The sequence below is a fragment of the Numida meleagris genome, chromosome 2 (genome assembly GCF_002078875.1).
Source record: "Numida meleagris isolate 19003 breed g44 Domestic line chromosome 2, NumMel1.0, whole genome shotgun sequence".
Classification (NCBI taxonomy): Eukaryota; Metazoa; Chordata; class Aves; order Galliformes; family Numididae; genus Numida; species Numida meleagris.
The window spans coordinates 115057884-115072551 of NC_034410.1; the positions used below are offsets into that span (position 1 = coordinate 115057884).

General features: G+C 38.9%; 1 protein-coding gene across 1 annotated transcript in view; it reads right to left on the minus strand.

Moving 5' to 3' along the window:
• SLCO5A1 (solute carrier organic anion transporter family member 5A1) overlaps positions 1–14668 on the minus strand; it is a gene marked incomplete at its 5' end in the record, with an annotated part of 73493 nt that overhangs the window by 33102 nt on the left and 25723 nt on the right. The window contains 2 exons of the mRNA XM_021386404.1: positions 6689–6909; positions 11649–11781. Of these exons, the coding sequence (XP_021242079.1) occupies positions 6689–6909; positions 11649–11781 (354 nt within the window). The remainder of the gene's footprint in view (positions 1–6688; positions 6910–11648; positions 11782–14668) is intronic.

Genomic DNA, 14668 nt, shown 5'->3' on the forward strand with positions numbered 1-14668 from the left:
TGAACTTAAGCCCCAAGATTTTTTCTAAATCCATTATTTTAAAGGATCATAATACTTAGTAAAGTTTAGATCTTCCTGGAAAAATTGAACTACAGGAAAAATGTATGGTTTAGAATTCTCAGTGTAAAGATACTGAAGAACTAATTAGTTAAACAACTGTACAGCTAATGAACATTTTGTTCTGGCATTCTGATGTAGAGCTGTGCTTTCTGTTAACTCCTACTTACATTTTTCAGGGTACTGAGCACCTAGCCTAAAGGTCATTACTAATTTGAAAACTAATTAGTACATTTAAGCTGGATTTGTACTGCTAAATAGATAAAACTCAGAGTGTTGGAACAAGCACAAGTTCTCTTAAACCCATGTGAAAGATTCTCCGGGGAACAGCTCTGATTATTTTAATTTCTGGCAGGAAATAAAACAGAGATTATTCCTGTATGCAGCACTAACACAGACCACCTGCAGCAACTGAGGCTTGAAGCTCTTTGCAATTTCTGAACGTACAAGGAAAAGTTGTTGTATATGAAGAATTTGGCAAATAAAAATACTGCTGCAGAGTTCAGTTTTCTTTGCTTTCCTCCTATGATTACAGTAAAATCATGCGTAACAGGACCTGTATTGCACTCCTGAATTATTAAGCTTATGATAAAAAGGCGCAATAATCTCACATCTTCCAACTATGTTAATTCCAATAAGAAGCAAGGAAGATAAAATCTTCAAAGGTTCTTTGTACTACATAATCAATCATGCATTTAAACCATTTCAATGTCACATTATTTTTGTGTGACTAGCTATAGGCCTACTCTTTCATTTCAAGGTCATTACTAAACCTGCCAAGTTCTGATTTTTAGCAGGCCTTCAAAAACCATCTCTCATTTTTGCAAGTGTGTAGCAGAAACAAACCTCATTCTGTCATTAGAACAAATAAATCTCTGTCAATTACTCTCCTAAAGCTGAAACAATAATTTAATATGACTGCAAATACAGTTACTCTTCTTGGCAATAATTCAAATCTTAACATTCATCTTCTTTTTCTCTTTTTTTTCATTAACACAGTATGTAACTAAACATTAATTGGAACCTGTCTTGCTGGACTGGTTTGAAAGTCTAGTGGCACTTTTCTTCCCCTCCTGCTCTTTGAAAATATGCTATCTCTAGTCAGTATCCATGTATCCATTTTCTTTCACTGGTGTGCTGGACCACTGCTTGACTGATGGTAAGGGAAAAGCCTACAAAAAATCTGCAAGCAATAAAAGTATTTGTAAATATTGCTCAAAGCAAAATTCTTAAAGACTGTAAACAGGATTTTCCTTAAAGAAAAGCATTAATTCCAACTTCACCTCCTTCTTCCTAATTTATTGTATTTTATTTTAGCCTGGTTCCTTTACCAGCCAGTGGTGGTACAGTGAATACAACCAGGGGAATAAAATGTCCAGCTCTATAGCACTCTTGGGGCTACAAACATCCTAGGTTTTGTTTATCAGAATGGAAATTTACACTGTCAGTCACACACGACTCTTTGCTTGCTTTCCAGCAGCTTCTCAAACTCCAGCTAACACTGCACATCACTGCACAGGGCAACGCCAACCTTTTCTATTTTGAGTTCTCCAGGATGACACAAGCCAGCAGCAGGGGGAGTGACGTGCTTAAGGTCAGTGGCATGGCAGAAAACTCAGCTCATGGTCTCCTAAAATCTCTGACATTTACAAGGCGCACAGCCCAACATCTCCCCCTCTTGTGCTGATTCTCACTGACTACTCTTGGTGCACTGCAGAAACTTCAGCTGTTTCCTCAGGGGAGCACTTCAGCACTTTACATCCCCCAGGAATTTCTTTTACCTTCAGTGATATCCTGAAAATCTTTATTATCCTGTCTTAGTCCTCACTAGGGACTGACTGGGAATGGCATACAGCAGCTAGGAGACACATAAAGATAGACAGGAAAATTGCACATGGGCTGGGCTCATTGATAACATGGATTAACTTACACATATATTGGGAAAAAAAATAAAAATAAAATTTAAAAAAGTAGAAAATACATGGAACTAACACTTCTTAGTTTGGAACAGAATATTTTAGGTGAGTAATATATGCATTTGCTTTCTTTAAACTGCTCCTTTATCCAATTGCACAGTAAGCTTCATTATAGTGGTAAGTAAAAGGGACTGCAGAGAGTTTCCATGGTACAAAACCCTAAGGGTATCCATGTAATAAATGAAAACAGTGTTTTTATTTGCTTAAGTTCATGATTTATCTGCATGTATAGGATAGAATTATGGCTTCTTTATTATATATCTTCTCTATCTCATGTTATTTATACTACCTCAGTTTCTCCCAGTAAACAAAATTCTGTTTTCTTCCTCTTATGCCCTATCTAATGCTTTTGATACCTGCCTCAGAAGCACTCCTATTCATTGTTTACTTGTAACATAAATAGCAAAAACTGAATTCCAAGTCCTTGCATCTTGAAACATGGGAAAAAGCAAAGATGGATCTGAATTTTTATCTGATTCCAGGTCTACCGTGGGCCAAAATAAAGCCTAGGTCACTGAAGTTGGAAGATGCTTGCAGTGGGAGCCAATTTTGTCCTACATCTTCAGTCTATCCTGGCAGCCATTGTGGGAAAAATAACCCTAGCTCTCACCTACCACAACATTTTAATTCCTTTTCATTCACATAGAAAATTAATTTACATGAAATTAGGACAAATTACAGCAGGACAAATCTTCCCACGTAAGACAATGTCAGATCAGAAGATCAAACCACAGTTTCTTCCACGAGAGATTTCCTAGCAAAGATGCACGGATTTGACAGAGGTCAGTGTCATTAACCTGTAATGACAGACTAGGACATCACTGATATTTATTAGTACAGAATAGAAGATGTGACCTACTAAATCACCAGTCTCCCGGCTACAGCCTAAGTGGAGTTTTTGCCTAACGTTCTATAAAAAGAGAAAGCCCAGAAATTCAGTGGGAAGTATAAATTGAACACTGCATCTCAGAAGGAGCAATGCTAAATGACTTAGACAAGTGATTATTTTTCCTTCCCATTATAAATGAAATTACATCAACTGAGAAGCTCGAGGCATGATGTCATTCCATAAAGCCCACTTAAACTTGAAAAATAATTAAATGATAGTGCGCTCCTGCCACAGGCTCTCTTTGCTAGGGTAAATGACACCTAATGGAAAAGCTATTATCAGCTTATAGGAAAGTACTTTTCTATGTGTTATCTTGACTCGCTCGGTGTCTTTCTGACATGCAGAATACAATGCTGTTTTTCAGTGTTCCACACACTGAAGTTTCTTCTTCTTTAGAGAAAGAGAAATGTTTTGTATATAAGGAGCTCTAATTTGGTGGCACAATTAATACTGTAATCAGCGATTTTGTTAGTAGAAGGTATGGTATACATTTAGGCTCGTGATACACTCCTTAGGAACATACAACATGACCTCGAAGGTGAAATTATGTTCAGAGATGAAGAACCAACATCAGCAAACTCATCCAGATGCAGGGTTTGACTGACAGCCTGTATCTTTTCCACGCACATCTATGGGCTGAAGCAGACCCTCTGCTATGTGATTGCCTGCAATGGCTAGGAAGGAGCCCATCAGGGACTGATCTGTTTCCCACTTCCCTAGGTTAGTGAGAAAATCTTGATAACAGCAGGCCAGAACTGCTTTTTGATAGACAAAAGTTTGTACGCTTAGGGGAAAAAAAAAGAAAAAAAAAAGAGAAAAGAAAGAAAATCACCCACATAACTAGCTTTACGGATTTAGGAGAAAACATTCCATACAAGGACTAGCATATAGTATGGGGAATACCATTTTCAAAGAAGGAAGTACACAATATGCTTTTCTCACATCTCTATCACTTTTAGAGCCACTCTGCGCAGATTATTGGACCAGGAACCATTATCTTACACTGAGAAACAAATGGGGAATATAGTTCTGAAATTCTGATGCTGAATATTTACCTTACTCACTCTGTGCCTTAAACAGATTTTGTTTTGTAAGCTAATACAATAATCACAAATTATGGTCTCATCCCTTGTTTCTTTTTTGCTTCGATAGAAGCTAACAGTAACTTCAGTTACCCTGAGAGTATTTATGTAAATACAACATAAAGGAGACCAATATGTGTGTGGGCAAATATTAATTAGAATTACACTGGTTTGAGTGTTGCTAAAATTTGCCCACTCAATATAAGGAGTGATCATTAACCTACCATTAAAATATCTGTCAGTCATAGAAGCACAAAATGGTTTAGGTTGTAAGGGACCTTAAAGATCATCTAGTTCCAAATCCCCTGCTGTGGGTAGAGTTGCCAGCCACTAGATCAGGTTGCCCAGGGCCCCATTCAAGCTGGCCTTGAACACCTTCAGAGATGGGGCATCCACAACTTCTCTGAGCAGCTTGTTCCAGTGCCTCACCACTCTCTGAGAAAAGAATTTGCTCCGAACATCTAACCTCAATCTTTCCTTTTTCAGTTAAAAAGTGTTCCCCTCTTGTCCTATCACTATCAGACCATGTAAAAAGTTGGTCTCTCTCTTGTTTACAAGTTTCCCTCAAGTACTGGAAAGGCCACAGTGAGGTCTCCTCAGAGCCTTCTCCAGACTGAACAAGCCCAGTTCCCTCAGCATTTCTTCATAGGAGAGGGGCTCCAGGCCTCTGATCTTTGCCTCCTCTGGAGCTGTTCCATCAGCTCCACATCTTTCTTGCGCAGAGGGTCCCACAATTGGATGCAATACAAGTCCAGATGGGGCCTCACAAGGGCAGAGTAGAGGGGAACCTCTCTCTCACCTCCCTCACCCTGCTGGCTGCCCCTATTTTGATGCAGCCCAGGATACTGTTGGCCTTCTGGGCTGCAACTGCACATTGTGGGCTCACATCAAGCTTTTTGTCTACCAGAACCCCCAAGTCCTTCTTCACAGGGCTACTCTTCATGAGTTCTTCTCCCAGTGTGTACACATATCTGGGACTGTCCCAACCCAAATGCAACACCACATAGTTGGCCTATTTGAACTTCATTAGGTTCATGTGGGCCCACTTCTCAAGCTTGTCTAGGTCCCTTTGAATCCCTTCCTTCTGTCATATCAACTGTGCCACCTAGCTTCGTGTCATCAGCAAACTTGCTGAGGGGTGCTCAATCCCACTGTGTCATTGATAAAGATGCTGAAGAACACCAATACCAAGAGAGACCCCTGAGGGACACCACTCATCACTGGCCTCCACCTGGATATAGTGCCGTTGACAACAATCCTCTGGCTATGATGATCCAAACAGTTCCTTACCAACTGAAAAGTCCAGCTTTCAAATCCATATTTTCCAATTTAGAGATAAGAATGTCATGTGGGACATGTCAAAGGCTTACAGAAGTCCAAGTAGATGACATCAATCAGTCTTTCCTTGTCGACAGATGCCGTCACTCCATTGTGAAGCCATGCTGACTGTCTCAGATAACATCCTCATCTTGCATGTGCCTTAACAGAGCTTCCAGGAGAACCTGATCCATGATCTTTCCCAAGCACAGCGGTAAGTCTCACCAATCTGTACTTCCCTAGGTTTTCCTTTCTACTCTTCTAAAGATGGGTGTGATGTTTCCCTTTCTCCAATCACCAGGGACTTCACCTTACAGCCATGACGTTTCAAAACTGATGGAGAGTGGCTCGGCAACTACATCAGACATATCCATTAGGACCCGGGGACGCATGTCATTGAGTCATTATAATCTGGACTGATATCCAATGAAAAATAACGCTAATACATACTCAAAAAAGTTTTGAGTTCAAATTATGTGTAATGATACAAATGATTTTGTATGACAAATGATATATGAATTTCTTGATTTCTCTTAGTTTCATTTGCATCAGAGTGTCATGAACATGGCACAGCCAGCATTCATATAATGGAAGTCAAGGTGGACAAAACAACATTGTTAATACAGTAGCATTAAGGTTCATTTACTCTTGTCCTGTCCTACTCAATACGATGACACTGTAAATTTCTAATTTTTTTGCTTCGTATTGATTCATTTTTAATACATTGCATTTCTTCCTATAGCATTTTATCAATCAATATTACCGGTTGTTAAATTTCACATTAAAGTTTTACTCACTGAATAAAGTAAAAAACGCATTATTTGTCAACCTTTTCAACTCACCTCATTTCAAAACTAGCACTGTCCTAGCCGTCAGAAAATAAATACCTTGCAATACACAATACCCAGGAAATGCATAAGAAATAAAATAACCTGTTCCAGTTAACTTGCTTAAATACGTGAAGGTAATTTAACTCACTTGCTAGATTTCTTTGTACTTGTTTTGTTTCTTTTTCAGAAGAGTCTTTATTGTATGAAGGGTAGCTTAAGCAAGTATGACAGTTGCAAACAGCAAGGTGTACAAATGTGCCTGGTAATAGAGGCCATACAGTTATATGACCTTACTGTTTGTCATATAACTATGGCAAAAAGACCACCTGTTTGTCACTAGTGCACGTAAAACACTTCAATAATGTAAGTAAAAGGATGTCCTTCCCTCACTACTACATTTTGTAATTTTAAAAGGCCATCAATAGCAAAATAGAGAATTAAATACAATATGTAAAAATTCTGCCTCCAGTTACATTTCATACAACCCTAGAAGATGAACCTGTACACAAAGCGTAAAGCATTTAAAAATAACCTCACCTTTAACATTCTTTCCAAATCCCATAGAAGCAGGAACTGCACTGTCTGCTTGTATTTTGCTATTTGTTTTCTCTTTCATGACTTCGTCATCACTTGAAACATCATCAGAGTTCATTTTCTTTTTCTTTTTTTTATGTCGAGGAGGAAGCTTTTTTGGAAAGGTAAACATTGGAAATATCACAAGGAGCATTGCAATGGCACAAAGGAGAAATCCACTCCACCTAATACCAGAAGATAGGAACAGAAATGAAAGGCAATACATTACATGAAATAAATACATCAAAGTGATTACTACAGGCTGCACTAGCTGGAAGGACATCTTTGCAAAATACACAACACTGAAATTAGAGTAAATTAATGGAGCGGAGAGGATCCTTCAATGCATTAAAACCCTTAATTAGAAGACTTTTCTGTTGGCTTTTCTACTGATAAAGGTATTTATCGAGCAATCACTAATAGGGTCAGCTTTGAATTCCTGTAAATTTTTACTTCTGATAATTATTCATTACTAAATCCTGAGGAGGAGATGTTCACTTTTACTTTGCCTTTCTTGGACAATTTGCAGTAAAGCAATACAGTATTCCTCTGGAGAACATGAAAATTTATCTTTGGCGTTAACCATGATATAATGTCCAAATGGACATATCAGAGATAAATCTGTTATGCTTTCCAGTGCCTACTTTTCACTGCACTGACTGTTCAGCTCTCTCTCTTCCCAACAAAAAGCTCCCTATGTTTGGTCGTACACAAGTGATGTGCTGCAGTTCATGCCAGGGCTTATACCTAAAAGCTTGTGGCTCTGTTCTGTTATCATGACTGGAAATACCCCTTCGCCAAAAAAAATAACCTTCTCTCCTTCTGTTTTATAAGAACAGGATACAATCGATCCTGCGAATACTCCTCGGTTCACACTGAATGACTTGGACCTATGGGCAAAGGATACGGGCAATGCACAAGGTGCCAGCAACATGCCATTTGGACAGTATGCATACAGTTACCCCTCCCTGAGGCCATGGAGCTTCAGCAACTTTACCTCAGCAACAGGAATGTACAAAAGGGCCTTACCACAAAGTAGGCTACAGTTAAACTTCTGCAGTCGGAAGGCTGGTAGTACAATATAAGGTAATATAATTTCTCCTCTGCATTCACGCTGCAGTAAGAGACTGCAGGGAAATGCATCCAAACTCACATAGATCATGCTTCCATAAAGAAAGATGTCCCCCAGAAGTCACCCCCAGAGTTCTTCTAATGTACTGAAAGTGCGATTCTCATTAGAAACTAATCTAATCTGCACTAGTGCCTAGAAGATTCACTGAAGTCAGCCATCTTACTCCAACATCCAAGCTCGACAACAAAAGTCTGAAACTCTTTGCTTTCAGATCACAGTGCATAGGACAAATATTATGTTTCTGTATCTCTTTTACACTGAAGAAAGGAAGCTACCCCAGGAAGCTAATAATTAAATATTTGTGCAAATTTTAAACATTTAGAAGTCTAGAATAGACAGGATTACTCGCGCAATAAACAAAAACGTTTGGCATCACTTTTGCAATGCAAAGATATTGCAAGCTCTGTCATTAAACAAAGATCAGTTCATAAGCATGTGTAATGGTTATGCAAAGGTAAACACCAAACTTTCACGTATAACACCATTTTTGTTAGAAAGATTATGCTGGGAGCTCTTCTGAGGCAAATCTAAGTTACTGAAAGTTTTCACTAGTTTTGATATTACATAAACAGAAAATCCTCTATTCACTCATTTTAGCTAATAGAGTACAAGCACTAGAAACCAGACTTTCAGGAGGATCAATCAGCACTATCAGATGGGGAATAAATCAGTAGACTGTATAAAAATGTAGTAACATCCCTTTCAGGATCTCAAAGGCAGAAGCTGCAAAGCACTGATCAAAGAAACGATCTGTGGCAATAATATGCAGAAATCTGAAGCCACCCACTCGGCGGGAAATAGCAAAGGAGACCAGGCCTTGTGATGTAGCCTGAGATGAAATTCAAATCCAAAGGGATCTGCATGGAAGCATACCAAGTGCTGGAGATGTCACAAATGCAGCAATGTATGTAATTATGTGCACTGTCTACATTTCACATCTTCCTGGAGAAGTATCAAAGAAAACAGACAAAAGAGTATATAAAAAAATAATAAAGACACCTACAATGGAAGATGAGAGGTCAGAATAGGATCTATATATTAATTAAAAAGCCCTTGATTTCCTGTGTTCTAAAGTCAAAGAAAATATGCATTGGAATACCTCAAAGGCATCTGCAGAAGTCCAAAGACCTCAGATAAAAGCAATTAAAACTCAGGGAGGACCAGACAGTGCTGGAGGAATTCCTTTAAACTTCTTGCATGGAATGATGATGAAAGACAATACGAGAAGTTCCAACTATAAGACAGATTCAGAACTAGGCAAATACTTAGAAAACTGTCAGCAAAAGAAAAGTTGATTCCAAGCACTTGACAGATCGCCAAGGGCTACTCCATGACTAACAAGATCCCTATACAGCACATTAGCAGTTTTTAAAGTCAACAACTTGACAGATGATTTCTAACAGATGTCCACAGTTATCATTCTTGAATAAAAAGCAGTTTTCAACATTTGATGGGATGACAAAGACAGCTGGCCTGTAATTTAGTCCAGAGCACCTACAAAAACCCAGGTATGCAAAACCCAGGTGTGCAAACACAAACTGTGCAAAACAAGGAAGAAACAGATCAGAAATAACCCCAATAGCAGCACTACTTAATCAAGTCTGACATGAGATAAACTAAGTTGCCCATCCAGAATACATGCAAAATACCTCTTAGAAAGGAACAGCTTAAGTAAAAAATAGACCTCTGAGCAATTTTTGTTGCCATATATCATAGCTGCTATACTTACTATCTTGTCTGTAATGATAACCTCCTTTAATAGTGGAATTTTTCCACTGGTCCCTGTGATAAGTTAAGTGAGAAACCTTACAGCTATAATAAAGAAAAGATGAAAATCAAAGACATTAATTCACTTCAAAGAAGACAAGGCTGTGAAATCTCAAATACGGCTGCCCATTACCTTATCTCAACTGCACCCTGCTTTTGAAAAGCACATCAGCTCTCTGAAGTAAGCACTAGACTACTCTTACATTTCAAATTGTTAGATTACATAAATAAAAATAAACTTGGCTACGCAGCACTTCCCTGCAAGGAGAAAATGTCATAGTCCCAGAAAATAGATTTCAATGGAATGAAAGTCAGCACTTCCAGAGTGCTCTGCAACCAGGCAATCACTAAGTACCAAGGGACAAAGGACCAGCAGGCACACCGTTAGAGTCACAATTTTAATGGGTAGATAAAGCTTTAAAAAAAAAAAAAAAAAAATGAAGCACAGATGCTCTGAACACCACTGAACTATCGTTAGAAGCCACCACAGATCAAGAAACTTAATTACCAGAGATGTGATAGCCGGCAACGCTCTTAAGAAAGTTAGGAGAGAAAAAATATAGAGAGCCAAAACCAAAAGAGTAATATTGGAACACGCTTCAGCAACAGCCAATCCACAGATTTAATGAACATGAGGGAAAAAGGAAACTTTGAGTGACTTTTCTGTGCTGGAAAGAACGTGACAACTATGACAGCTGATTTCCTGCCCTTCCTTCGGTCCTATTTGTATCACTTCTACAGGCACTCCTGTGCCAAACTGAAATCACCAAGATACCTGCACAGGTGATATTAAGCTTTGGAGATACATAAAATCCACTTAGTGGTTCAACATAACATCTTCCAAATGCACAAACAGGGCTCTCTCTCTGACTTACTTGCAAGGTCTCACACAGTAGATGTTCTCAAAGCCTGAGCACAGACCAAGTTGTATGAGGTGACCTCTCACCACTTCTGTTCAGTGGCTACAACCACTCTTTCAGGATACTGGGGACCCATCCCCTGTAATCACTCTTCTGAGGGAGGGAAGCTGAACTTGTAATCCATGAGCAAGGACAGGCATTTTTCTGGCTCATCTTTCTTATAAATGTAGCCAAACTCAGCTGTAAACCAACAACAGTGGCAGTCCATCTGCTGCAGCACAGAGGTTGGTGCAAATGGCTTGAGAAGTGGCTAACTGGTATCCTTAAAAATATGTGAGGCATAAGAATTTTAATAAAAATGTATAATATTTTTGCTCTGGTTTAAAATCTTTTATTCAAAATTAGCCAGAGAGCTTTTTTAACACTGCAGTACATTCACATCACAGATCTTTTCTGCGAGATATAAATGAGAGCACAGAGCCGCTAACCTCACGGTCAGGTTAACTGAGCACTCAGGTTTCTTTGTCTCTCAGTGAAAATTCATCCAAACAGTCCTGTGCTTCAATGCTCTTGGGCTAAGTAAGGCAAATAAAGCAGCGATAAATCTTCAAAGATCTACAAACACTCCAAAGAATGAAACACATCAAATTGTGAAGATTGATCACTGTATGTTAAACAGAAGCAGATACGGTCTGACTGAAATGTCATCATGACAAGTACTTATCCAGTGCACCAGAAATGAAACTGTACCATACCAGGGTCAATAGCCAGAAAAACCTTATGAAAGACATGCTGGAAAACCAAAGAAGGGATGTACCCAGCTTCTATCGGGAAGGACTCAGCCCTGGGCAGCAGTGATCTCAATGGTTTCCTAAACACAGCAGTAGCCTGTCCTGCCATTTCTGTGCTGAATGCTGACAGCACCCACAGTGTCAGTCAGAGTTGCTCCTGACACAGTCAAAGCAGGTTTTCCATTAAATGTGTCCATGTGTTTCTGCAGCAAGCATCTCCTCTCTGTCAGGAGCTAGCATGCTCCTGAAAATGGATATCCCTTCTTCCTTGACCTCCGTTCGTAGACCTAAATAAGCCCTCAAGGGACACGGTTTCCCACCCTGCCTCAATTCTCTATTGGCAAGAGTAGTTCTGAAAAATGCTTGACCCTTACCAGTTTCCAATGAATCGGGGATCATTCTGGTCAATATAAACAGTTGTCCTAGGATCAACATAGAAGCCAATGAGAAGTCCTCCCAGTAAGTAGCCAGCTGCAGGACCAAGTGCTCCCATGACATACATGATGGCTGAGGAAATAAAAGATCGAAGTTGTAAATCAAAGATTAAAAAGAACACTTCATTAGTTATTCACATGTAAATTAGGGATCCAAAAGTAAAAGATGTTTCATTAGCAGAAAATTTCGTACCCAGAATTTCCTTCAAAGAAATAAAAAAATCTTCAAAGGCTGCAGCTTCTGCATAGAGCAGACTATCAATAAGAAAATTACTGTTTTCTGAATATTTTCAGACAAATTACAGATGGAAGTATACACTATTTTGGTATTTTTGATGGGAAGCATATATGACTATGAAAATATTTTTCATATTTGGTAACTTTTTTTTTTAATAAAAACAGAATTTGAAACATATAATTGACAGTAAGCAAATAAAAAAGGAAAGGATGAAACTTATATAAGGCAACAAAGCACAAGTAAAACATTCCAGCATGGCTACCATCAGACTAATACTGGATTGAAAAGAACCAAAGTTTAGACAACAAATATTCCAATTTTTGGAGACTGACAGAATGACATTTTTATCCACGCAGCCACAGACTTGGCCCTGTTGTACACACTGACAGCAGCAGACCACATACACTATATTTCCACAGGACTCCTTCCTTGTTCAGAAGATTTAAAATTCTAATGTTGTTATTAAGGAATCTTCCTTATTAAAAAAAAGCTACTGAAATGAGAAAAAAATTCTCACATGCAACAAAGCAGACACTTATTTTACACACACATCTCAGTGCTGGATGACAGCAAAATCTTTATCGCTTGAAATAACAGAATGGGCTCCTGTTTGCAATGCCTTCTACAAGATATTCCAGTATCAAGAAAGAGCCTCCAGTCCTCATCCTTCAAACATCCACACCGGGACATTTCTGAGAAAGCGTCACAGCTCCTGTTTGCTTGGGTGCCTGTGCTATCAGGAGCAAAGGAGAGACAGAGGTAGGAATAGACTACAAATGTTTCACCTTGGTGTTGGGCTGAGCCCCAACTGGACCTGGGACCCAGGAAACCTTTCTGCATCACTCAGTGCAGACAGAGCTGTGAGACAACAGAACGTCTGTTGTTTGCTGACAAGAACAGAGTGCTGGAATTTAGAACCCCTGCTCTCATTTCTGGTTTTTGAATGGTGGATAATTTGAAGTCTGTCAGTTGTCTTGCCCTTAAACCCTGTCAGTTCCACTTTCTTCCTTTCCTACTTCTGCAAATTCTGAGTCAACTTTTGAACTAAACCAAGGTAAGTTACCACAACCTTAAAATGCAGCACTTTTTACAAGATCCACATATTCTTGACTAAACCATCATGACCTTAGGTACTTTTCAAAGACCTTTCTCCTATTCTCCATCTGTGATCTGAATTTTGAGTGGTCCTGTGTGGAGTTGGACTTGATGCTCTGTATGGATTCCTTCCAATTTGGAAATTTCTGTGATTCTGTGGTACTACAATCTATTTCCTTCCTTAACGCATCCTGCAGCACCCACTCCTTTTAAGATGCTTTTATCCCATGCATGAAAGACCTGACAGGTTGTAAGGGATGGTCTTTGCTGCACACTTGCCTGTCTGGTACCACAAAAACCCCAGCTCCAGCAGCACGGCAACACTTGTCGGGTGATACAGTCTCACTATGCAGCACATCAGAAGAGACCTGATAATCTGCTTATCTAAAAACATCATCTTTGTTCTGAAATCTCCATCTCCACATGGTTTCAGTGGAGCAGTCAGCCTCCCTGGTAGATCCCATCCTGTTTGGTCCCAGCTTCGATCAGACGAGCACAATCTTGGGGCTGCAGACACTGAGGAGCTGTAGGAGCCCGCCTTTCTGTGGCAGCACTTAAAATTATGTCTCACAGACAAAATAAATGAAATCACTAAATCTGCCTGATTAGACCAAAATACCTTGTACATTTTCATGTCATGTTTTGAAAGATGAGAATAATCTCACAAGTAAAGAGGAGCTGTTTATCAAAGACCTATACTGCAGAATAAACATTGCAGAAGCTACCACAACAGGTAAACTGCCTACATAAAAAATATTTTTCAGGCTACAGATTTATTTATCACTTCTAAGTTAGTCCTTCTAAAATACATTTTCAATTTTTATGAAGCTGTAATTTGAAATAATGAGATTTCTCTAAGGCCCCTTTTGCATAATGGTTTCCAGAACTGTGTTCACTATTCAAATTTATTCCAGCCATGTTCCCTTCTGCCCTGATTGCAAACAATTCTTTGCACATGTAGAATGCTCTATCACACGTTATAACACCGCTACTTAATGGTAAGTGGTTAGATAAACTCCACAGTAACTGTTACTTCTAAAATTCACATCATAAGGAGAGAAGAAAAAAAAACCACTCAACGCAATAAATTATGTTGCATGAATACTTTCTTGGAAAATTGATTCAAACAAGTACAGTAAACTCGGGTCTCTAAAAAGTTTACAGAGAGAAAACACAAAGGGAGTAAAAGAGTGACCTAATCCATTCATTTCAGCATTCAGAAAAAAATACTTACACTGCATTTATTCAGCTTCAAGTCCACCACTGAAACAGAGAAAATGCAGCAGCTGCTTGGGCTCAGCAACACTACTCAGCACTTGTGCTATGTACACCTGGTAACTTCAGAGACTGTTCTTATAAGCAGAAATACTGTGCACTAAAGATAAAAATAACAGTGTACACTGCGTTCCATTAGAGGAGGTGATACTGTTGACCATTTCAGAAGTTTTTTACAATTACTATTTGCTGTTTAGGTTTCAAGATTTTTTTTTTTTTTTAATACAGCTTACAAACATGCAACATTCTGAATCTTTCAGAAAACAGGGATACCCAACGTCTGGTTTAGGGCATAAAGGAAACCGTAAGCACATGAATTTCACAACTTCTATTTTAGCACACTGGAGCATCT